This window comes from Theropithecus gelada, chromosome X (assembly GCF_003255815.1).
Source record: "Theropithecus gelada isolate Dixy chromosome X, Tgel_1.0, whole genome shotgun sequence".
NCBI classification, from domain to species: Eukaryota; Metazoa; Chordata; class Mammalia; order Primates; family Cercopithecidae; genus Theropithecus; species Theropithecus gelada.
The window spans coordinates 2,446,446-2,472,156 of record NC_037689.1 but is presented as its reverse complement, the minus strand read 5'-3'; the positions used below and the strand labels follow the sequence as shown (position 1 = coordinate 2,472,156).

The window sequence follows — 25,711 nt, the reverse complement described above, 5'->3', positions numbered from 1 at the left end:
CTTTTCCTAGTCCTTAGAGCTCCTAGATGTGTGTATAAGCCTAAGGCCATAGGGATTCCCCTTATAGGGTAGTAAATGGGAGGTGAAGGTAATTACACTGATGTGTATAGTTCTCAGAATGAAAACTGTGTCACAGTCCAAGTCTTTAATCGCTTGGTTCAAGAATGCAATGCTTGGGAGAAAACATCTTGGTGGACAGTCTGAATAAATTGGGAATCATAACTTTTATGGAGTTTTGATAGATATTGAGAATACTGTACATTGTTTGGAAAGGAAATTCAGTGGAAAATGGAGAATCGAATAAGTATGGAGCGAGTCCTATCTAAATAACCTTCGTTAAACTGTAAATCTTTAGATCTATTTTCTTTTTTGTCCTTACAAAAACTATATCTGACTAGAATTATTCTGTGTGATTGGTACATGGATATTTCTACTACTATTAATCTTTATAACCTTCACACTGTTAGAGATATGGTTTTGCATTAATTAAACATTTTATCTAAAAATATTACATCTCTTATAAAAGTGTACATATGTAAAAAGAGAACAAATTTTCGTTCCATTGCAATTTCTCTGAGGAAATTAAAAGGCTGCCTTCAAAATAAGAGGTTAAAACAGAAATGATTCTAAAAGTTAATGTCCTAATGATCAGCAGAAGATGGCAACTTCAGTTAGGTAGAGAAAAACTTGTGAGTGGCTATGGTAACTTAGAGAAACTTTCAATTTAGTAGGGAAGAAAAACGTATCATGGAAGACGTGAGCATATTGATGCTAAAACAGTTTTACCTGCCACTGAAATTTATGCTCTAGAGGGAAAAGAAGACTATCTCATCGTTCTTGAGGGAAGCTGCTAGGATAGCAATGGCCCATGACTGTTTCACTGGGGAGAGTATGAAATAATCTTTAAACTCAAATAAATGGACCAAATTAAATTTGTCAGTATAGATTTAGTAAAATAAGATTGCTAGCCAATAATTACAGAAAGAAAAAGTACCACATTTGTTCACAAAGTCCAATATTTTGTTCGTTTAAAACACAGCTTTGAGTGGAGCTGTTACCTATTTATGTAATTTTTCTTGTTGAAATGAACAAAATAAAATTCCCTAAAAACTGTAATAAAATCAGAGAATTGTACACCTCCTTACCAGAGACTACAAAGCATCTATTGAATATGGTGAAACTGGGACCAGGTCAAAGGAGGATGTTGAGCATATCTTCTGTAATCTCAAACTTAGTCTAGAACTCCAAAGGACCTACCCAATATTTTACCTGGAAAGATAAGAAATAAATATTTGAATTAACAGGTCACCCTATTGAAATTCATGTATGAGTACACATTATATGTGTATGACAATGTTCTTGGTGACATTGTTCATAATAACCAAATTTTGGAAACTGTTCCAATATATATGAACAAGGATTTGCTAAATAAATTATGCTTTATTCACACACTGGAATACTATATAAAGAAGTAACTGTGTATAAAAGAACCTACAAACATGTTCACGTTCTATTAAGTGGAGAAATTTATAGAGGAGGATATATACTATGGTTCCATTTTTACAACTTCATATATGTGTACATAGATGGATTTAATGTACAGGTGTATATATGCATTCTCTGACTCTCTAGTCCTCTCTCTCTGTGTCTCTACAAACGTGTACATGTGTGCACACAAATACACAGAAAGGAAATGCTATGGTTTGAATATTCCCTCTAAAACTTATGTTGAAACTTTATCTCCAATATGGCAGTATTCAGAGGTATGGCCTTTAACAGGTGATTGGAACATGAGGGTTCTGCCTTTGTGAATGGATTAATCCACTGATGGATTATCATGGAAATAGAACTGGTGGCTTTATAAGAAGAGAAAAAGAGACCTAAGCTACCATGTTAGCATACTTAGTCCCCTTGCCATGTGATACCCTGCGCTACTTCAGGACTGCAGAGAGTTTCTACCATCAAGAAGGCCCTCACCAGATGTGGCCCCTCAATCTTGAACTTCCCAGCCTCCAGAACTGTAAGAAATAAACTTTATTTTTTTAATAAATTTTCAGGTATTTTGTTATAAGCAACAGAAAACGGTTTAAGACAGGTGCCATGAGTGAGAGTGAACCTCCAGAGTTTATGATCATTTGATGCCTAGGAGCTGTGTTGGACTTGACATAGCCAAACCTTGATCCGACTGTTGATGGCCTACATGTGATATAGGAAATATATTGGATATTGTGATTGTCTTTAATCAAACCATAAAGCTAGACCACACTGCTTTAGGCATAGACAGAATTTCCTCTAAAGGTAATATGTTTCCACTGTCAGATTCAATGTATGAATATGAAATAAAGACCTAGAAGGCAGTCCTTACATTGATTATGAATGAAGAAAAAAATACTCCTTCCAGTATCTGGGGCTGGTGAAAAATTTGGCCTTGATCTCCACCTTGTGGAGAGATGTGGAGATGCTCTAAACACTTCCAGTGATTGGAAGGTGAGCTGTCTGAAGCCAAGTGAAGGCAGAAAAGGAAGACAGACAGGAGAGTCAACTTGGTAAGAGACTCTGGGATTGGTCTGTGCCTGAATAGTTATAATTATATTCAGTGTAGCATTTTCCTTCTTATACTCCAATACTTTCAGTAAAATCTTACAAATGCTTACCTTATGCCCACTCTTAGGATTAAATAGAAAAGAGGCCATGCTGTTGGTTTCACAGCAGTCACCCATGAAGAACAGCTGTTCCTAGGACAGATGATTGCCCAGGGTTTAGCACCACCAGAAGCAGGAACATGCTACCATCACAAGACGGGAGCAGAAGATTTGAGAGGCTTGTTCATGAGCACATGTGGGGATAATAACATTAAGGATAAATAATCTGAAGGCTCTATAAATGGTGAAACCCTTTTAATTAACAGTATTTACCTGAGGACAGGACTCAGTGAGGTAAATATGATTTTATGTGGAGTCTTGCAATAAGTTTGTCTCCCAGCCTCCAGCCACTCCAGCCCTAATATACATATACCCTTTATACTTCTAGACCTTTTAAAGCATGCATCTGATCCTATTGTCACTGCTCAAAATCATCAATACTTTCCCTTCTGCCTGCAGAACAGATTCCAAATTCCTTAAACTTTCATTGAAAGGCCATTGTAGATTACAGTGTTAGATTAAACACAACATATATTTACAACCTCAGCAATCTCTATACATCTTTTCACAATCTTTAGGTATATGAGAGTCCTAGCTGTTCTACAAAACCTGACAGTGTGATTTGGCAAACATAGTAATTTTGGCTTTTATCCAGCTTGGCCCTGCTGGTTTTTTTTTTCAAGAGGTCTGAGTCTGCATTGGTTACCAAGAGTTTCTTAGTCAAGCCCTACCTATATGGCAGTCAGTAGGAATTTCTGCCAGAGTATGGTGAACCAATCATTGAGATTCTCCAGTCCATCATGGATTATTCAGTGAGAGAGTAAAAGTAGATGAAGCATCATCAGTTTGCCACCATCTTAACCTAGAAACAAAAACACAGTAAAAAGGAAAGGACACTAAAAGAACCAACCAGCAAACAAAACAACCAGTATTCCAAGTGAGATTTATTTTTTTATGTTCTATTTTTCTGTTAGTGGCCTCTTAAGTTGCAAAATATAACTGAATATGAATTAAACTGTAAATACATAATTGACTCATTTATTTTTCTCAGAGACAAAGGCATAATGCTAGTTTTCTTTGAAAACATTCTAAACCATGCTAAAACATGTACAGTTTACAACCGGCCTTTAGAATTTGTATAGGGCTGATTTTCTGCTTCGAAACTGATGCTATTATGTCTCTTCCAGCTTTACTAAAAAGGATTTTGTACTGTATGTTTATATCAGATCTAAAGCCCTCACAAAACATGAAGACATAATTAAATGTAATCATTTTTGCTGATTCCCTGGACATGGTCCCAATGTAGATAAAATTAAGACCTCATTCATAGGAAAAGTTGGTCATTCATCCAGTGTCTACCTATGATCATTGTTGTCCATACACTGAAAAATTGCCCCTTCACGATTCATGACACAGCACTGTCAACAACTTCACATGTGTTTTCACACTCTCATTCTGCTTGGATCCTCACTAAATCTTGTGACGTACTCAGAGCAGATTCGGGTTTCACCTGACACACCCATGTAACTATTCTGAAGAGAAGTTTGGTATTCTCTAGCAAAATCAAAGATGTGCCCACCCTATGACCTAGCAATTCTAGGCATATGCACAACAGAAACTCATGTGCAAAAGGAGAAATGTTTAAGGATATTTTAGAACAAGAACTAAAAAAAAAAAAAAAAAAGAAAAAAAAATCCCAAATTGACAATTACCTAAATATTCATTCTTTGGGAATATATACATTGTAGTACAGCCACAAAATGGCATTTTATATACCCATATGAAAAGGTCACAAAAATAGAGTGAAAAAAGCAGGATACAAAAATACTGGCATAGTACATGATATGGGTAAAAATTTAAAACACAAAAACAATATATATTTTGGGGATACATATATAGTGAAAAAATAAACTAATAGGAAGGACATATCAACTACAGTTCAATGACAACGGAAAAAAATGGGGTTGGAATAAAATAAGAACTAAAAATATCTCTCTTTTTTAATTTCCTTCACAAAAAAAAGGGACAAAAGAAGGAGAAGAGGCAGCAGCAGTAGCAGTGTGGCTTGGGAGTCAGACACACTGATTTAAGATGTGACTCCTATAGGACCTTACAGTTACTTTAAACCCTTTCCACTCTCTGGACCTGTTTCATACTCTACAAATGAGGAGGGAGACTAGATAATCTCAAGGCCCACACAGCTCTTAAATTCTGTTTTTCTGTCCTTACCACCAGTCCTTGTCTGTATATGCTTATGTTCTTAATTTCCATATACCCAGTTAACAATCTTCTGTACATCTAAGTAACAAATTGGCATTCCCTCTCCTGGTACAGAATGTTACGGGCATTAAAAATTTAAAAAAAAAAAAAATATTAGTTAATTTTTTTTTTTTTGTAAGTGCCAGAAAATGAAAGCAATATATTGACTAATAATACTGGACAAACAGAGGGAAGAAGAGGCCTAAAGTCTCTCTAAATCCACAGATTCAGGACTGGTACAATGGCTCACACCTATAATCCCAGCACTTTGGGAGGCCGAGGTGGGCGGATCACCTGAGGTCAGGAGTTGGAGACCAGCCTGGTCAACATGGTGAAACCCCGTCTCTACTAAAAATACAAAAATTATCCGGGCATGGTGGTGGCTGGTATCTGTAGTCACAGATACTTGGAAGGCTGAGACAGGAGAATCACTTGAACCCTGAAGATGGAGGTTGCAGTGAGCCAAGATCACACCACTGCACTCCAGTCTGGGAGACAGAGTGAGACTCCATCTCAAAAAAAAACCAAAAAAAAAAAACAAAAAAACCCCTGCAGATTCAAATGTTATAATCATGATAAAGTTTTTGTTTGTTTGTTTCATTTTGTGATTTGGTTTCCCCCTGTGGGTACCTTTATTCTTATGCATATCTTCTCTATATACTTTCAAAGGTGGCCAGCTAAAGGTCCAGATTTATGACATTATTAAGGTAAACTTTATCAATGGATAAAAAGTTCCTCAGCTTCAAATCCCCAAAACTACAGCTCTAAACTCTCTTATAATTCCTATCATGGCATAGATGAGCACTGCAGATATTAAACTGGTTTCTGGATTTTACACTTATTTCCTATCTGCATTTTCCTGCAAGAGTAATATTCACTCACTGATTTATGGTAACATTTTTTTTACACTTAAATATCCCATTGCACTTCACAAGTGTTTCTTTGCTCATTACATGACTAGAGCATCACAAAAAGCCTGTGAGGTGCATGGCTTGTCAGTACCATACCCCACCCTCAATTCCCTGTGCCTTTCATTTTGTTTCAGGAATTAATGGGTCCAAAAGGAAGATAAGTTGACTGACTTCCTCATATCTCACAGGCAATAGATGATAGAATTGGAGCAAGAAGGTTCTCCATTATCTGTTGCTTCCCTCTGAGTTTGTTCACAATGTACAGCTAAGTGATGGGTGAGAAAACATCTTTGTTGTCCTGAGGCTGTCCAGAGATGGACACTTGACTCCATGGTTACTTGGAGAGGTACTACATCCTCTCAGGGTAAATGGGCTCACCCTGGACAGCATCACGGACCACCCAGGATCATGATGGCATTCTCAGGGCCAGAAGCAACATATGGAGAAACCCCTTATCCTGAATGCATCCAGGTCAGGCTTGAGCTATAACTTCTGCCCAGATTCAGGGGAGCTGGAGCAGGAAGTTTAGGGTCTGGTGTTGGGAGCCCAAGGTTGGAGTTCCAGCCCCACTGCTGATTGGCTTGGGGGATCTGGGAGACCTGCCACTTTCCTTCTCAGTTTCTTCTTATGAGAAAAAGGAGGCAAACATCTGACCTCACAGAAGCACTGGAAGTTATCATCTGAAAGAATGGCCATAAGATTATTACTGTCACCTCAGTTCTCTTCTCCAGTGCTTCTGTGGACCCTCGTGGCAAATCCCTTCTACTTGTCTTGAGAAGAAAATACCCAGGGCCAGCATTGCTTCTCTCAGCCAATCAGTTAGTCAAAAAGTACTTTCTGATGCCCCAGAAAGAACCTTGTCCGTGCTGGGCAACGTCTAGGATATAGAGAGGAATTCAATCACACAGCTGTTGCCTCTGAAGAGATCACAGAGAAGCTGTCATTCTGGGGAAACAGGAGGTACCAGTAAATACTGTAACAAAGGGATAAAAGATATAAGAGTACAAAGGAGTGATCAATCGACCAAGCTGTGGAATTAAGTAAAGACTTCAGATATGAAATGTTTAAGTAAGTCCTGTTTCCACCCAGGTAACGCAGTGAGAGGAAGCGCATTCCAGGCAGGAGAAACAAGTGCAAAAACCAAGAGACTTGAAACAACTTGGACTGTTGAAGGAAATGGCCTGAAATATAAGGACCAGGGAGTCATAGTAAATAATGCAGTAGTAAATAGTTAAGCTACAAAAATAGAAAAGAGCCAGATCATGAAGGGCCTTGAATGCTGGGCTGAAAAAGTGGTCTTCATTCCAGGCAAATTATGTAATGCTGTCATGCAGTTTAGTGACCCCATTTGTCAAGGAAAATTACAAACTGCATTTTCATTCTGTGAAACTATCCACTTTAAAAGGCATCATCAATTTCAGACAATACTGATATGTTAATATTTATTCCAAAACCTGCCTTTCCTTGTGCAGGGTGATAAGTTTTCAACAGTCACTCTTGAGACATCTGTTCTTTTCGTGCCCTCCAGCTGGTGGTACTCATGTGTGCAGGGTACTCACATTTTAGTGAATGAGGGGAAAAAGGAGAGTGAGAGAGAAGGAATAAGAGGTGAGGATTAGAAAACGTTGAGATTCTCTACCCTTCCCCCAGCCATCCCACTACTCTTCAGTTCTTTTCTCTCTTCCCATGCAGAATGGAATCTCCTAAGAAACAGTCACAATCTCATACAGGGTAACTGATAGCATGCCAAGTGTCTGAGGTTTTGGAAAGAAGTGGGCCAAGTACCATTTGAATTACTGTGTGGGTGAATCTGATAGTTTGTGCGCAGTGATTTGTCTACTTCAGTGTTTAAGCAAGGGAGGCCCTAAAGCCAACGAACATCCACAGTTATCAACAAATATTCAGCAAATAATAAATCAACAGATATCCATGGGAATCAACAGTTTCAATAGACCTGAGTGAGTGTGATGAGCAAAGGCTCTGCAAGGTCAGTACTATGCCAGGGTGGGGCTTGACTACTGGGGACCCCGCTGAGGCCATCTGCACGAGAAATATTTTGTGTTCCATACTAAATGCTGGTAAGAAGAGGCAGATCACCGAATGATAGCATCTGGGTGGTGCTTGGCTATGTATGTGTAATAGAGGACTGATATAATAGAGCTGTAGGTTAACTAGGGCTCTTCTTTCATTGGCCCTGACTTCCTTCTTTTATTTTAGTTTTTTAGAGATGGAGGTCTCACTATGTTGCCCAGATGGGACTTGAACTCCTGCACTCAGGGATCCTCTCACTTTAGCCGTCCCAGCAGCTGGAACTACAGGCACACACCAGCGCGGCCCTCTAATTTCCTTCTTTAATTAGTCAACCAAGCTTTGAGTTAGGCTTTCAGAGCCCACCTCCCCTCGCTCTCATTCACAAAGGCACTGTTTTGTGACACTTGCTCCATCCATTCCATTTGCTTTCTGCTGTGTTATAGGGTGCAAAGAGGAGATTAAAAAAATAACCTCTTACCTTCCAGATGTTTGCTGTTGGTCTCCTGGTCTCATTCATAACATTGGGGTGGGGTGAAGGAAACCATACTGTCCCTCAAAATCTTTCCAGCTTTAGAGATGTCTGAGGAAGAAGTGAGTTGCTGGTGCTCACACCGGTGGACACATTACTTTGATACAATGAAAAGAAAGTCATGTATAGGTTCTTGGTGGTGGGCAGGTTTATTCAAAGGAGCTGTAAAGCAAAAAAATACAGTGGAGGAGCTGACATTTGAGATTAAGTGAAAAAAAAAATTGTCACAAAGAGATTTACGGGGAGGAGGGAAACCAAAAAGGACTTCCAAGACATCACATTCTTCGTTTACCTCCTACCTCACTGATGGTGACTTCTCAGTCTCTTGTTTTGTCTTCTCTTCTCTCTGATCTCTTTAAGACCCAGGGCTCTGTGCATGGTCATCTGTTGTTCTCTATGTACACCCACTCCCTAGGGTGATCTCATACTCTCCCATGGTTTTAAGTATCATTTACATGGAGAAATTTCCAACTTATGTATCCAGCTTAGTCAGACCTCTCCCATGAACTGCACACTCCAATAACTGCTCAACAGCCCCACTTAATGTCCTAAAAACACCTTCAAACTCAACTTGTCCAAAACTGATTTCCTAGCCTCTCCTCTTCCTAGAACCCATCCAAACCACAGCCTTCTTCATCTCTATCAGTGGCAACTCCATCTTCCCAGTTTTTTTTGGAGCCATCCATGACTCCTCTCTTTCCTTACATTTGTGAGAAAATTCTACTTACTCTTCCTTCAAAATATACCCCCAATTTAAATACCTCTCACCACCTCCATTGTTACCTCTCAGATATCATAATTTCACATATGGAATACTGCGATACTCTAACTAGTTTCCCTGCTTCCTCACTTTCTCCTTTATAGCCCGTCCTTAAAACAGCAGAGAGATTTTTTAGAAACATAAATCAGGTCAATTATCTGCTGAAAATCCACAGTGGGCTTGTGGACATGGGATGCAACACCCAGGTTATGCTTCAGTGATGGACTTACCATGCTGCTTCAGCTCTCACCCCCATTAGAGATTGCCTCAGGTGCTGAAAGCAACCTTGTCCAAGGCTACATCCCTTCCTGGGGCAGCCCACATCCAAAGAGTGATTAGTGTAGGGGTTGAAAGGCCTGTAAATATTACCCCAACTCTGAACGGCCATTCTAGTTCCAAAGCTTCCTGTGGGTGTGGTTGACACTGTCACTGAGTCTTTTTCAGAGCTTCACTTTCTTTGTGCTCCTGCTTCTTTCCCATTTATTCCCCAGGTATTGACCCCAAGGGCACTGCTTAATAAATTTTCTACAAGATTAACTTTGTTTCTGGGTCTGTTTCCTGGGAAAACCCAACTTGTGACAGGCTCCCCATTTCATGCGGAGTAAATGTCAAGTCTTAAAAATGCCTTATATTATTTAGACCCTTACTTCCTCTCTGACTTCTCCTGTGTCTTTCTCCTTCACCTATGTAGCTCTAGCTAAGTAAGCCTCCTTGTTAGTCTTTGAATATGCCAAAGACACACTTATCTCTTAGGCCCTTTCCTCTAGTAGTTCCTTTTGCCTAGAATGCTCTTTCTCTAGATATATGCTTGGCTAACTCACTTCCTTCATTTATTTGCTCAAATATTACCTTCTCCATGAAGTCCACCCCAATCTCCCTATTTACCATGGTGATCTACCACTTCCCTTCCCTCTTACCTTGTTCTAATTTTCTTTTTTATAACAGTTATCACTTTTTGACATCCCACATAATTTACTATGTTTTTTGTTTGTTTGTTTGTTTGGGGTTTTTTTTAGTGTTAGCCTCCCCTTGCTTGAATGTAAGCTCCACGAGGCATCACTGAATTCTTTGTTCATGAAATATCCCAAATGCCTAGTTAAAGTGCCTGGAACAAAGTAGGCACTGAATACATTTGTTGAACAAATGAATGAATAAAGTAAATTTAACAGTAGGAACAAAGTGTGTGTAGAAAGAGGGTGATAGAGAGGGAAGAATATGAATGAGTCATGGAGAAAAATCACAGCTATGAATCACTTCTCCCTTGGTGCTAATGTTTCTTTCCCATTTCTTTATGCAAATATTAGGAAAAAATGATAATTAGAGCATTACTTGGCATCAAGGGACCTAGTTTCAGTCCAGCACTCTTACTAGCTGTGTGACCCTGGTTTCCTTTTTCTCTTTAAGCTTAATCTCCTTATCTGAAAAATGGAGGTAGTAACACTCAGCTTCCAGTATCCTGTGAAGATTAAGATGTGCCCAGCACATACTAGGTGTCCAACAAATGTTTACTGACATCCCGACATCCTCCAAAGGCAAATGATTTAAACTAATAATGCAAATGTCTTGTAGTATATGCTTGAAAATGTAACCAGAAAAATAGGTATACACATTCATTACATTATATGTGACCTTCAACTTTATGTTATGTACCTGTTTCATAGATTTGGGGTAGAGGAAGAAATCTGCCCCATTTCCATTTAATCAGTGACCTCTTAGCTACTTTACTTGCTTTCTAGGATAGCAACAGAAAAACATATTTAAGGCCAGGCACGGTGGGACATGCCTGTAATCCCAGCACTTTGGTAGGCTGAGGCAGGCGGATCACCTGAGGTCAGGAGTTCGAGACCAGCCTGACCAACATGGTGAAACCATGTCTCTATTAAAAATACAAAATTAACCAGGTGTGGTGGTGCCTGCCTGTAATCCCAGCTACTCAGGGAGGCTGAGGCAGAAGAATTGCTTGAACCCGGAAGGTGGAGGTTGCAATGAGCCACGATTGGGCCATTGCATTCCAGTCTGGGCAACAAGAACGAAACTCAAAAACAAACAAACAAACAAAAACCATATTTAAAAACTCCAAAAAAAAAATACCAGAAAACAACAGAGGTATAGTGTTAGCTGTGCAGAACAGTAGAGAAGAATCACAGGCCCTAGGTTTCAATGTTAAACACATTACTGAATTAATAGCTATGGATAAATGACATTAGGTATTCCAGCCTTTCAACTTGTTTTTTTCTCTCTAGAACACTCCTTCTTCAAATCATTGCATGGGCTGGCTTCGTTAGTTATTTGCTAATCCACTCAGGCCTTCCTCTGAAAACCTTTTGCTGAAGTAGTTCCCTTATTTCAGTTCATCTCTATCCATTGCTCTGCCTTTTTGTTCTTCATACAACTTATCACTCTCTGAAATCATACAGGTTATTTAGGTTATTTGTCTACATCTTTGTTGCTTTTCTCCCCTCTATGAGAATGTAAGCTCCCTGACAGAATGGACAGTATCTATCTCATTCATGACTATCGGGCAAATGCATCAAAAAGTAGCTAAATGAATGAATGAATGATTGCATTCAGGATAATAACCCTGCTCTCTTAACTGTCCAGTAATGTTATAAAGATTAACGAGCTCTCTGGGAAAACAAACTCAGTTCTTAGCAGAGATTAAAAGAGCTATGTACATCCAAAGAATTATTTAAATAATTTCTTTCACATTTCAGTAATAGAATTTCTAGACCTATATTCACTAGTTAAATGTCACTGGAGCATTGCTAAATATAAAGGTTAACCAAAAGGACATGTGGTTTACCCTCTTGAGAATTAAAGGGAATTCACCTTTATTAAGCATCTGTGCTGTACAATGCTACATGCTAAGGATATAGTTTCTCATATACCTCTAAACAGAACTGAGTAAAGAGTGTTACCCTCACTATCAAGAAGAGGAATAGACTCACAAAGATTAAGTAACTTGCTAGTACAGAGCTAGTAAAAGCTGGAATTAATGTCGAATCAGCTGACTTTATTGTTTTTTTCGCTTATTCCATCCTTTCTTGAGGAGCATGTGGCCCTCAGATCTGTGCTTCTTAGGCCAAGATCAAGCATACCATCTCCATTGTTGAAATGGGCTTATTTGAAAACAGTGAAAGAAGAAAACAAAACTTTGCTAGTTTAGTCACTGGTTTCGTGAAATCCCAGTGGAAAGAGACATGGATAATTTGGAACTTTGTATGATTTGAAAAGCCAAGCTTTTTGCCCCAAATTAAGCTTAGTGAGAACAAGGGCAAGCAGATGGAAGACATATTAGGAAATAAGACTAGGGGCAAGAAAAACCTAATTTTCTAGATCAGTGTTTCCTAATCATTACTGATGATAAAGAATCACCTGGGGTATCTTGTACAGCTGTCCCAGGTCCCTTCCCAAGAGATTTTGATTCATTACATCTAAGATAGGGCTCAGCAATTTATATTTAACAATTGCTCCAGTTAAATCTTATCAGGCAAGTATAGGAAATAATAACTCTGACCTCACTCAATTGCCACCTATAAATCAGTGATTTTCAATGTGGGGTCCCAGGACCAGCAGCATCAGTCTCATGTGGGAACTTGTTATAAATATAAGCCCGTGGACCCTACCCTAGACCTGCTAAATCAGAATCTCTGTAAGAGGGCCCCAGAAATTTGTATTTTAACAAGTTCTCAAGGTGATTCTGATGTGTACTAAAGTTTGAGAGCTACTGTACTAAATAATCTCTAATTATAGCCAATAATTAAAAAACCTTCGATTGTTCAACCCCCAGGTGCAAGAAGTAGCATAAGATGAAATAGAATGACCAGTTCAACCCCCAAAAAGGGCATCCACCCAAGATATGCCTCCAAGGGAGAACGTCTCAGAGAACACAAAGAGGTATTTGACCAAAAGAGTCACTCAACTGCTAGGATAGGTAGTCCTTGTCTAACAGGTTATGATATATGCTTTGGACCAGAAACTACTATGCATTGTTTCCTATTTCCTCCCTTTTTCAAATGGTAGTTTTGATTATATTTTTCTGGTTATCTCCTCACTACTGTATACTGGGTGTGTTGAGAAGAGTAGTTTATAATTTAAGTATAGATGACCAGACTGATAGGAAGATGGATCTAAAGATGGCTGCATATCAACTAGGGATCTCGAACTTACTGCTAAATGCAGTAACTGGATAAGACTTCAAGTTTTTCTCCTTTGGGGACATGAATTTATCACACTTATGTGTGGCATTTTTTGAAAGAGGATGTGTAGGAAGAAATGTGTCAATGGATGCTAGGTATTCAAATGAAGAAGCTATACTAGATATTTGTGATTGGTGAATAGCATTCATTCTTCATTTCCCCAAAGCCCTCGATTCTACTGGAAATCTACCTGGTTCCAGAGAGATACATCCTAGGGCAGGGGTTCCCAACCCCTGGGCCATTGACAAATACAGGTCCATGGCCTGCTAGGAACCAGGCCGCACAGCAGGAGGTGAGCTGCAGGTGGGTAAGCAAGCGAAGCTTCATCTGTGTTTACAGCTGCTCCCCATCACTTGCATTACCACCTGGGCTCTGCCTCCTGTCAGATCAGCAGTGGCATTAGATTCTCATAGGAGCATGAACCCTATTGTGAACTGTGCATGCAAGGGATCTAGGTTGCATGTTCCTTATGAGAATATAATGCCTGATGATCTGTTGCTGTCTCCCATCACCCCCAGATGGGACGGTCTAGTTGCAGGAAAACAAGCTCAGGGCTCCTACTGATTCTACATTATGGTGAGTTATATAATTATTTCATTATGCATTAGAACATAATAATAGAAATAAATTGCAAAATAAATGTAAGGCATTTGAATCATCCCCAAACCACCCCTTCCCCTCACCCATCCTGTCTGTGGAAAAACTGTTTTCCATGAAACCAGTTCCTGGTGCCAAAACAATTGGGGACCACTGCCGTAGAGAGTTTAGGGATGGAACACATGACCTGCTAAGCCAATCAGTGTATTTCATCCCTGAGATTTTAGTGATTGGTCAAAGTATCTGACCTAAGCCAGCAGAGAATACATCATAGGACACAGGCTATCTATCTTTCTCTGGATTGGACTGCTGTAGCCTGGAACTGCTGGTCCAATTTTGCTACCATAAGAAAACACAGCCTGAGAATGAAACTGACACACAGAAGGAAAATCCTAAAGAATCATAAACACTGATCCTGAGCCCCAATTCAAACTATGCCTGAAGCCCATCTGAGCTCTGGATTTTTTTTTTATTTATATTGATCAATGCTTGGTAACTGTTTAAGCCTGTTTGAAATGGGTTTCCTGTTACATGCAGGCAAGTTCTGTTAGAAAAGGCAAATCAAAGCTATAAATATGAATTTGCATATGGCAGTAGATAAATAATTGTTCATTTCGTTTCTGGATTAATTATATAGTACCTTAACTTTCCCCACAGCTTCAATATAAATTGGTTTTCCTTTTAACTTCCCTCAGTAAAAATATATTGGCCTCTCTCAAGAAGTTCCTCTCACAGAATATATTATGTTCACATATATTTCACATTCTATTATCGAGAAAAATTGGACTGGCAGAAATTGTGGGTTGCTAGGGTCATGTAAGTTTTCATTAAACTGGGTTAGGGTTTGAAGGTTTGAATTAATTACACCTCCTTCCCTTCCAGATTATGAACCAATTAAAAAATATACACAGAAATCAAATAGGGATTAAGATATCAGCTTTAATATATTGTTCAGTGAAAAAAGCAAAATTCAGAACAGCATGTATAGTATGCCACCATTTGTGTAAAAAAAAAAACCTGATACACACATACCCACACACAATATGCTTGTAAATACATGGAATATCTCTGGAATGATACATAAGTAACTGGTAACAGTTGTTACTTTTTGAAAATGGGACGGGGGAACTGAGGCCAGGGGTGAGAAGGAGGAAAAGAGACTTACTTTTTAATTGTATACCCTTTTGTACTGTTTTACTTTTACCATAGGCATGTGTTATTTTTCTAAAAAACAATTTATATATTAAAACTGTAAAAAAGAATAAAAAATAGATACCAGCTTTATAGCTGATAGAGCTGGATTGGAGAATACGGCTTGGACCTGAGGCTGAAATGAACTTCTACCATAAGTCTAAGGACTTTGGGATCCCCCACCCCAAGGAGAGATAGTTGGGTCTACAAAGCAGATGTTTACCCAGCCATGTAGTGAAGGACTGCAGTTTTTCCCACATCTTGCTGTGTGGAACAAACTCAAGATCCAAGAGCCGCCTAAGCTGCCTATCCATTATAACAATTTTCTCAATCTCATCAAGTTATTCCTCCTCCCAAGCATAAGATTGAATGAGTGTAAGAGAAGATAGGTGGAACTTTCTTCCAAACATTTTTGAGAGATGCAAGTCTTTTCCTTTTCTTGAGTCAGGAGCATGGAGAGAGGAAGAGGATAGATCCCATCACACCCTTGTACATTTTCATTCTCTTAAGCCACAATGGTTAACGCTCAAGACTCTGGTCAACAAACAGGGCTGTGGCTGTCCCCTTCCAGGGAGTCCAACAGTATGTTAGAAAAGTTCTGCTCCCATCAATGTAAGATTGGTGAGCAGTTCTGTTTTTGCCCCCAAGAGGCTCTGAAATAAGTCAAAATAGAACAGTAATTAAATTAACTCCAAGGCTACATTACACCCTAGGCTGAAAATTTGATCACAATTGTAGCCCTAATTTACAATTATGTCCAGCCATATTTCCTGACATAGCTGACAACAATTATACAATGACTCCCAAAGATAGCATTAAAATACTCCAAATAATACAATATCAACAACATAATAAAAATGCCTTAGTTTGAACTATATGACCTCGCCCCCACCCCATCAACTATTAAACTCCAAGGGAAAAACGACTGCTCAAAATTAAATTTCTAATTCAAAGTCCAAAAGAATTAACGTCCAAAATTCTGCCTTTCCAATTTCTCGTTTTTCTCATTTCAGCCATATAGATCTCACAAAGATGTCTGCCCAGATATGGGGTTCCTTCAGCAGCTGCAGCCTTGGCTGTCTTCCTCTTGACTGGGTGTAGTTCCTTCAGGACCTCAGGAGTTGAATTAATCTAACCCCACAATTGCATATCATACATATTAAAGAGTCCAAAGGGTCAATAAGACATAAGATTATCACAATATCAACCTCACATCAAAAAAATTAGAAAGCACACTAGTCCCCAGACACTAGAACAGTTTTTTAAAGCAAATGTATGACCCCAGGACTTAGAACATAGGGCAATACAGACTCACATTGCTGTTGTCAGTCAAACATCATAGTAGACACTTAGTGGCATTAATAAGCAAAAGTAGACAGATAAAACATAGGAGAAAAGAGAATATCTTCTTTGTTTCATCCTCAGCAGGATGCCAATCTGTGCCGGTAGTCTGGACTCCATGACCTGTGAACTTAAACTAATTTGGAAGATATCTTGCAGTACAGTCCCAATATGATTGTACTGCCTTGAGTCCCAGCCCCAAATGTGCAGAAGTCCATGGCCTTATTAGGCTGTTACTCCTATGGAGCTTCTGTGAGAACCCCAGTGAGAAAGCATTGGTTTTGGCCAGGTGCTTCTCTCAAAAACCATACTTATATTTCAACTTTTCTTTCCTAGGCTTTGGTTAACCTCCACCAATGCCTCTTTAATAATGGAAAGCTCAAAGGCCCTTCCATTGTTTTCTTTTCTGCCACAGTAGAACTCACCCTTATGTGCATATGAGTTTCTTAGGGACAGCCAAGAAACAGGATAGAGTTAAAAATCAAAACACTAACAAAAATCTATTAGATTTCTATCTACCAATGCCAGCACTTAAAACATGATTAAGCCTACAGATTACCTACCACTGACTGTGTTCCAAGTTCTGCTGGGATACCACAATAGATGAGCCCACCAGTCCCTGCAAGGAAGTATAGCCTGCTTTCAGCCATTCTTGGTTCTCACAAGTGCCTTGCCCACTTAATATGCTGGGACTCTGAAGTCTCCTAAGAATCAAATCTAAAACTTCTGAGTCTTTCTTAGCACAGCAAAGAAATCTGTATCTCAGCTTGATTCTAGGTTTCTGTTCTTTCATTTTGAGGTTCTGGACAGATCTGTCAACCCTTGCCAAACTCAGCCTTTGCCTTGTGACTGAGGATTCTAGCTAGAGCCTGGCTTAATGCTCCTCTGGGCTGGCAAAGACTACTTGTGCTAAAGTCTGCCTGCACAGCTTGTATCAGTTAAAACCCACTCCATGTCTGCAGATACCAGCCAGAGCTATTGGAGACAAGAGAGACCCTAATGCCACTGATGACTAAAACCTTTCACTTAAGCTCCACCAGAAATCTGAATCTCTCCACTTGGAGTTTAGTCCCTAAATGCTTGTCTTCTTATCAGTTTTGCAAAGTTTCTCAGCCTATGCTTAGGTACTAAAATGCAAAGTAATTACCTTCTTAAATCTAAAACAGGTGAGCAATAGGTGAAAGAACCAGAAAGAGAGCAAAATTATTAGCCTTACTTTTAGTACAGTTAGAATTGAGAATGCAACTTGAACAACAGACCAAAATGGGCTTCCCACTCTTTCCCAAGTTAGATTTTTGAAGCCACCTGGGGGAGATTTGAGATTGCAAAGACACTTACCCAGCCAGTCACATGGGGTATCTCAGCAAGCTTCACACCTCAATGAGTGTAGAGTCCAAGTGCCAAAAAGAATGAGGTGAGAGGTGTTCAGCTACCTTTAATCTATTAACACCACCCAAGATAAAAAAAAAAAAGTATGAGCCAATGGATGTCAGGTTTCACCCTTCTCACTAAACAGTTAAATTGTGGACAGGAACCAGTGAAAAGGTTGGACAGATGGGCAAAAGGTTTCTTCCAAAAACATATGAGAGGGCAGAAGTTCCAATTTTTTGCCAAGCAAAACGTGCAAAAAGGGAGAAGATGGTTCTTACAAACTGGAAAGCAATCAAGACTTTTTGTGTCTACAGATTTAGAGTCTCATATATTTGGCAAATTTCAAGATGATCTCTAAGATGTTTTTACCAAATCGTAGACATAGATATGGAAATCATCATCAAATTTGATGAAGTACACAGAGGGTTTTGCTTCTACCTGATGAATGACCATGCCAGTTCTCTTGGAGCCATCGTCTTTGGCATACTCCACCTGTTTGCCTACCAGGCTGTCTATGACTTCTCCTGGCTCCCTCTCTGCGGGAGGAGAATCATTGGAATCTTGAAGGATGCGGAGGTCACCGTCTTTATAATCATCTAAGAGCTGGTACATATATAATACAGGATCTTTCTCATAGGTAATGTAAAACCATGTGTTCATGACAGGTGCCTGAGCTAAGACCATCCCCCTCCATTCATTTTTGGAACCTTCCTCTGTCTCAAAAATATGTTCCACTGCTTTGCCAACCATTATTTCTGCCAAGTGTGTATCACTGATTCTAGATGATGCAACTCTATTAGGAAGGACTTCAAGTGATGACACTCTTTCATCTCTGTGAAGTTCCAATCCATAAACACAGTCAAATCCATCATATTTGATAAGATACAGAGAGGGATTTACAGGTACCTGATCCAGAACGGTTCCTTTCCACTGTGTTAGAGGTTCATCTCCATCTTTCCATCCGTGCTGAATTCTACAGCCCACGATGTTCCTCCGAGGCTGGGAGGTGGGTCGGCTCCTATGCTTCTTGTGTGCAGCCTTCCTCTTCATCATGGTAACAGACACGCTGCCGTGGCCAGCGCCTGTCCCAGACCGCTGCCCTGCAGCTGCCTTTCCAAACGGGGTCTTCATGCCTGCGTGGAGGAGCACAGTTGCCAGGTGGACCGAGAAAGGAAATTAACAAAATCAGTGCATAACACGGAGACCTTTTTCTCCTAATCAGCGCACCCCGTACACCCACGCCCGTTTTTCCCGAAAGCTACATAGCAAAGCTGGAAATCAAGGCACCCTGGCTGAATGCCTGCAGTAACCTTCCTCCCCAGCTCAGTCTGGCTAAGCTAGAGCAAGAGATCTGCGGTTCGGTAAAATAGGAAGCATTTCCCCATTCCCCTCGCCCTGCTTCCAACACTACCCGGCCAGGAGGCGCAGATTCCCCACCGTCCCGGATTGCGGGCCTCAAGTGCCCAAATCGGACACCTCGCCGTAGCCTCAGCAGTGAGCCTATAGAGAAGGAATATCAGCGGGCTAGTAGCCCGGTGCTTGCAAAAGCTGGGAGATGATGATCCGTAGGCAAGGAGAGTCTCTAAGAGGGCGGCGGGGCAGGCGAAGAGGACCGTGGCGGCGTCCCTTGCTCTTGGCTCCTGCTTCCTCCGCCTTCCTGTTGGCGGTGGCAGTGGCGGCAGCCGCAGCCCCTCTGCCACATCCGACTCGCTCTAGTCGCTGCCGCGCCGCAGTCTCCTCCCTCTTTTTCTAGCGCAGCTTCCGGCCAGTAGAGAGGCCTCCTCTTCCTGCCAAACACCGCGCGGCGCTCCTCCCCCACCGACCTCTACCACAGCCCTGGGCGTGGAAGGTGCTCTTAGGCTCTCGGTCCCTCAGCTTCCCCCAAATCAGAAGCTGGGGATCCCACAACCACCTCTCTCTCACTGCATAGGTTTACCTCCCCTGGCTTAGCACTCCCCCCTCCCCCCACCTCACCTCAACTCTCAGCGCCCCTGCCCCATCTGCTTTCCACCTTTCCGGAATTGGCACTTTCCTTTTCCCTCCCTCCCCGCGTCCCCCCACCCGCCATTGAAGGGGATTTGTTGTAGGACAAGAGAAATGCGCTAGTGCTCAGTGTTCAGGCTGCCATCTTGACCCAATCTACGTAATTTTTACTGACTTGTCATTCCCAGACTTAACTTCTTGAGGATTTCTTTTCTTTTCCCCTGATTGCAAAATAATTGCATGCACAATATTGACACTGTAAAATTCAGAAAATTGGCATGAAGAGAAAATAACTGTAAGCCGGCCTCCCATTTTCCAGGGCTCACAGTGAAATAATAACACTCAGGATTTCCTTTTCCTTTTTTCTAAGCTCTTACAAAGCTTGGATAATTTTGCATACGCACTTTCATGCCCTGCCTATTTGCATACAGAATAAACATTTGCTCAGTTTTTTTAGATATTTTCTGAGAACATGTTTTGTAGTAGCTTCATAAAATTCAGCATTAGGATTTTTCATAATTTTGCCGTTGCCTCCTATCTTCAGACGTTTAATTTTTAAATACCTGTAAATTGTGCTTTCGCATGAGTTATTCTGTTAACTTGAACAGAATAACCTAGACACTAAACTTATAACTCAGAACAATTGCTATAATTAAAACAGGATTTTGTGAGATCATAAATCTGTGGAGAAAGACATTATAGAAATGATTCCATCGTTTTTATCGTTACAGCCATCCTAGTGGGTATGAAGAGGTATCTTATTGTGGTTTTATTTTGCATTTCTCTAATGACTAATGAGAATGAGCGTCTTTTTGTGTGCTTGTTGGACATTTGTGTATCTTTGGAGAAATGTCTATTTCAAGTGCTTTATTCATTTTTTAATTGAATTGTTTGTAGCAGGGCTGTTAATTGTTCTTTTTAAATTCTGGATAGGAGAACCTTACCAGATATATGATTTGAAAATATTTTATCCCGTTTTGTGGGGTGTCTGTTCACTTTCTTGATAGTATTTTTGATGCACAAAAGCTTAAAACTTGGTTGTGCTTTTGGAGTCACATCTAACTAAACGTTGCCAAATCCAAGTTCATGAAAATGTACCCCTATATTTTCTTGTAAAATTTTGTTTGTTTTTAGCTCTTATATTTATGTCTTTGACCCATTTTGAATTATTACATATGGTGTGATGAAGACGTGGTGTGATGAAAGGGGACCAAATTCATTCTTTTGCACACGGATATCCAGTTGTCTCAGCACCTTCTGTTGGAGAGACAATTCTTAGCTCATTTAATTGTCTTGGCATACTTGTTGAAAATCAATTTACTACAGATGTATAGGCTTATATCTGGACTCCTAATTCTATCTCATAGAATTGTATGCGAAAACCATGTTTTTTATTTATCCTTATGCAAGAGCCACATTTATTTTTTGATTACTGTAACTGTGCAGTGTGTTTGAAATCAGTAAGTGTGATTTCTCTGAAAATATTATTAAGATTTTATTGGCTACCCATGGTCCCTTTTTTTTTTTTTTTTTTTTTTGAGACGGAGTCTTGCTCTGTCGCCCAGGCTAGAGTGCAGTGACACGATCTCGGCTCACTGCAGCCTCCGCCTCCTGGGTTCAAGCGATTCTCCTGCCTCACCATCCTGAGTACTGGAGTTACAGGCGTGCGCCACCATGCCCAGCTAATTTCATGGTCGCTTTCGACTCCATATGAATTTTAGGATTGTCTTTTCCTTTTCTGAACAAAAGGACCATTGGGATTTTGATAAGGGTTGCATTGACTCTGTAGATAAACTTGGGGAGTATTGTTATCTCGACAATATTGCCTTACAATCCCTGAACACAGAGTTTCCAGAGGACATAATTTCCCATGAACAGAGTTTCCTATGAACACTGGGTATCTTGGAATTTATTTAGATCTTCTTTAAATTATTTCAGCAATGTTTTGTAGTTTTGGTTAGATTTATTTCTAAGTTATTTTATTCTTTTTGATGCTATGGTAAATGGAATTATTCACTGTGATGTTGTGAAATATATGTTTACTCTTTGATCTCCTTTTCTGGCATACAGCCCCTAAAACCCTTGAAGTATGCTGAGCGATAAGAGTGTCTTTTGTATGCTAATAAGATGACTGATGATTGGCAGACCCTAGATATCTTCAGGATGTGGGCTGTTCACTGGAAAGACCAGGGCATGATTAGAAGATTGGAGCAGAGAGGAGTTAAAGGTTGAATCGATCACCAATGGCCAATGATGTCTACATAATGAAGCCTCCATAAGAACCCAAAATAACAAGGTTAAGAGAGCTTTGGGATAGCTGCACACCTGGAGGTTCCTGAAGGGTGCCTCACTTGAACAGGGCATGGAAGCCTGGTGCCCCATTCTACATACCTTGCCCAATATATCTCTTCCTTCTGGGTGTTCATCTGTATCTTCTGTAATATCCTTTCCAATAGATGGGTAAATGTAAGTGAAGTGTTTCCCTGAGTTCTGTGAGCTTCTCCAGCAAATTAATTGAACGAGATTTATAGTTGTTCTGTTAGAAGTACAGATCATAACCTGGAACTTGTAATTGGCATCTAAAGTGCAGGGCAGTCTTGTGGGATTGAGCCCTCATGATTTTTTTTTTTTTTTTTTTACAAACTAAACTGTCATCTCTTTATTCAATAAGATGTGTCTTTACAAGTTTAAAAAGACTGGACACCATTATTCTTTATGAATAATGCAGATAACCATTTTTAAAAACATTTTACTTGGTCGGGCATGGTGGCTCACACCTGTAATCCCAGCACTTTGGGAGGCCAAGGCAGGGGCAGATCACGAGGTCAGGAGTTCAAGACCAGCGTGACGTGACCAATATGGTGAAACCCCATCTCTACTAAAAATACAAAAATTAGCCAGGCGTGGTGGCATATGCTTGTAATCCCAGCTACTTGGGAAGCTGAGGCAGGAGAATCACTTGAACCCGGGAGGCAGAGGATGCAGTGAGCCGAGATCGTGCCACTGCACTCCAGCCTGGGTGACAGAGCAAGACTCCATCTCAAAGAAACAAACAAAACCACTTTACTGACTGTATTGTGATACGTTTATTAAGCATGAACCCCTATCAGTACTCCTAAACTGTAAACAATAAGGAACTAAGGCATCAAAAGAAACACATTAGGGATCATATTAATAGACAAAAAACTTTACATTTTCTTATTGCATTTACACAACACACAATAAGCAAAACTGAATGCTTTCTAAGCAAACATTTTTGCATATACTGCCTTCTCTTTCTCTTTCTGTGACTTTATCTTTTGTTTGACTTTCAACAGTTCTGCCTGGATAGCTTTATCTTCTGGTGCTATCTCCTCTGCTTTCTTAAGATCAGCCAATGCTTGATCATATTCTTTTAATCCTTGCCATCCTTGAGCTCTGCGGTACAATGCTTTGGTATTTGATGGGTCTATTTCAAGAGCCTCCAAACAACTGTCAATTGCTCCCTGCCAATTTGACATCTTCAGTTTACAAGCACCAATATTCAGTACACAGCTTAAAGCTGTAGGTTGCAGTTTGGCTCTATCTGCTGTCTCAATAACAGCCTTTGAACTGTCCACATATCTTAAAACTTTTGCATATTTTTTAATGGCCATCTCCCAGTTCTGGGTTTTGAAAAAAGTATTTCCAATATTTTTTAAGTCTTCTGTTATTAATAAAATTTTATCTACATCTTTTAAATCTATATCCGCATCCTCAGGGAAATCTGGATGACTGCCGCCAGAGCCATCTTTTGGGAATATTCCCCAATCATCTCCTTCCTTCAATTCTCCACATTCTGCAATAATGCACAATTTAGCAGGTTTTTCACCTTTCACTTCCACATTTTCCAATATCCTTGTCACTCCTATTCCTTTAACTACTTGGCCAAACACCACATGTTTCCCATCCAAATGAGGAGTTGGAACTGTTGTGATAAAAAACTGAGAACCATTTGTGTTGCAACCTGCGTTTGCCATGCTTAGTAAACCCTCCTGATCATGCTTATAATGGAAATTTTCATCTTCAAATTTTTCACCATAAATACTTTCTCCACCTGTCCCATTCTGATTTGTGAAGTCTCCACCCTGAATCATAAATTTCTTAATAATTCGATGAAAAAGGCATCCTTTGAAATGGAGAGATTTCCCAGTCGTGGGTCCAATGCCTTTTTCTCCTGTACACAGTGCACGAAAATTTTCCGCAGTTTTGGGTACAATATCTGCAAACAATTCTAAGACAATTCGACCAACTCGCTCCCCTCCGATGTCCATGTCAAAGAAGACTCGAGGGTTACTGGGGTTGGAGGGCTTGACTTGGGGGGACGGATGCGACATCTCGACTTGCACACGCATTTGGATGCAGATCCTCGTGGCCGCCTGGCAACTCAAACTCCTCCCTCATGATTTTTAAGCATTGATACTGTATCTTGTCTTAGTTCAGGCTGTTATAATAAATTACCATAGAATGAGTGGCTGAAATAATAAACATATATTTCTCACAGTTCTGGAGGCTGGAAAGTCCAAGATAAGAAGTACAGGCCAATTTGGTTCCCGGCGATAGGCCCTCTTCCTGGTTCCAAATGGCTGTCTTCTCATTGTACCCTCACATGGTGGAGAGCAGAGAGAGAGCTAGTTCTCTGGCCACCTCGTATAAGAGCACTAATCCCATCCATAGGGGCTCTGCCCTAATGACTTAATTATATCCCAAAGGCTCCACCTTCAAATATTATCACACTGGAGATTAGGCTTTAACATATACATTTAGGGGACAGGGCCACAAACATTCAATCCATAGCATATCCTGAAATTTGACTGAATCCTTTTAATTGTTTCAGTAGTTACTAATGGATTCCTTAGGATCATCTCTATATACAATGGTATAATCAGCAAATAAAAATAGTTTTACATTTTCCTTTCTAACATGGGTGACTTGTATTTATTTATTTTCTTGCTCAATTGCCCTGTCTAGAACCTACTGCAGTACAATGTTGAATGGAAATAGTGAGGGGGTATTCTTGTCCTCTTCTTATACTTAGGGGGAGAAGTTTCAGCCTTTGACTGTTAAATGTGAATTTAGCTCTGTTTTTTAGTCACATGTGTCTCTTATCTTGAAGAAGTTACCTTCTATTCCCAGTTTGTTGACAGGTTTATTATTATTATTATTATTAGAGGGTGTTGGATTTTGTCAAATGCTTTTTTGTGTCAATTGAGATAATCATTTTTTCCCTTCATCCTATTGAGGTATATTATTTTTATTAATTTTATAAGATTTTTTAATTGGAGTAAACTATACTATAACATAAAATTACCACTTTAAGAGTACAATTTAGTGGCAGTAAGTACATGCACATTGTTGTGCAATCACCATTATCCATTTTCAGAACTGTTTTGTTATCCCAAACATAAAATATGTACCCATTAAAAAATAATTCCCTATTCCTCCCTCCCTCAGTCCCTGGTAACTTCTTTTCCTTGGTGCCTCATACAACTGAAATCATACTATATTTGTTCTTTTATGTCTATTTCACTTAGCATACTGTCTTCAAGATTCATTTATGTTATAGCATTTATCACAATTTCATTCTTTTTTAAGGCTGAGTAATATTCCACTGCACCTATATATCACATTTTGTTTTTCAATTCATCTGACAATAGACAAAATGTTGTTCCACATTTTGGCTATGTGAATGATGATGCTATGAACATTTGTGTACAAATATTTGTTCAAATCTCTGGTTTCCTTTCATTCGAGTATATACTGAGAAGTAGAATTACTGGATAATATGATAATTTAACTTTTTGAGGAGCTGCCAAACTGTTTTTCACAGTGGCTGTACCATTTTACATTCTCATCAGCAATGCACAAGTATTCCAAAT

General features: G+C 39.8%; 1 protein-coding gene and 1 pseudogene across 6 annotated transcripts; both read right to left on the bottom strand.

The window, feature by feature from the left end:
* Nucleotides 1–463: 463 nt before the first annotated feature.
* Nucleotides 464–19,646, bottom strand: SPIN3 (spindlin family member 3). Of its 5 annotated transcripts, XR_003117422.1 has the most exons (5): nt 19,243–19,582; nt 18,738–18,964; nt 8,322–8,534; nt 2,655–2,735; nt 464–1,269 (listed from the first exon to the last, which is right to left on the bottom strand). XR_003117422.1 is itself a non-coding variant. In XM_025372429.1 (3 exons), the coding sequence occupies exons 2-3, from the start codon at nt 18,960–18,962 to the stop codon at nt 18,186–18,188; spliced, it is 474 nt and encodes a 157-aa protein (XP_025228214.1). In that variant the 5' UTR covers nt 18,963–18,964; nt 19,243–19,646; the 3' UTR covers nt 14,848–18,185. The 5 variants fall into 5 exon arrangements, 4 of the variants coding, with proteins under 4 accessions (XP_025228214.1, XP_025228211.1, XP_025228212.1 ...); XM_025372429.1 differs by lacking the exons at nt 464–1,269; nt 2,655–2,735; nt 8,322–8,534 and adding an exon at nt 14,848–18,434 and having other exon boundaries at nt 19,243–19,646; XM_025372426.1 differs by lacking the exons at nt 464–1,269; nt 2,655–2,735; nt 8,322–8,534 and having other exon boundaries at nt 14,848–18,964; nt 19,243–19,646.
* A 2,812-nt stretch (nt 19,647–22,458) lies between these two features.
* On the bottom strand, nt 22,459–24,228 carry LOC112615770 (annotated as a pseudogene). Its single transcript, XR_003117463.1, has one exon. The product of XR_003117463.1 is annotated as a peptidyl-prolyl cis-trans isomerase D pseudogene (transcript).
* Nucleotides 24,229–25,711: the final 1,483 nt, after the last annotated feature.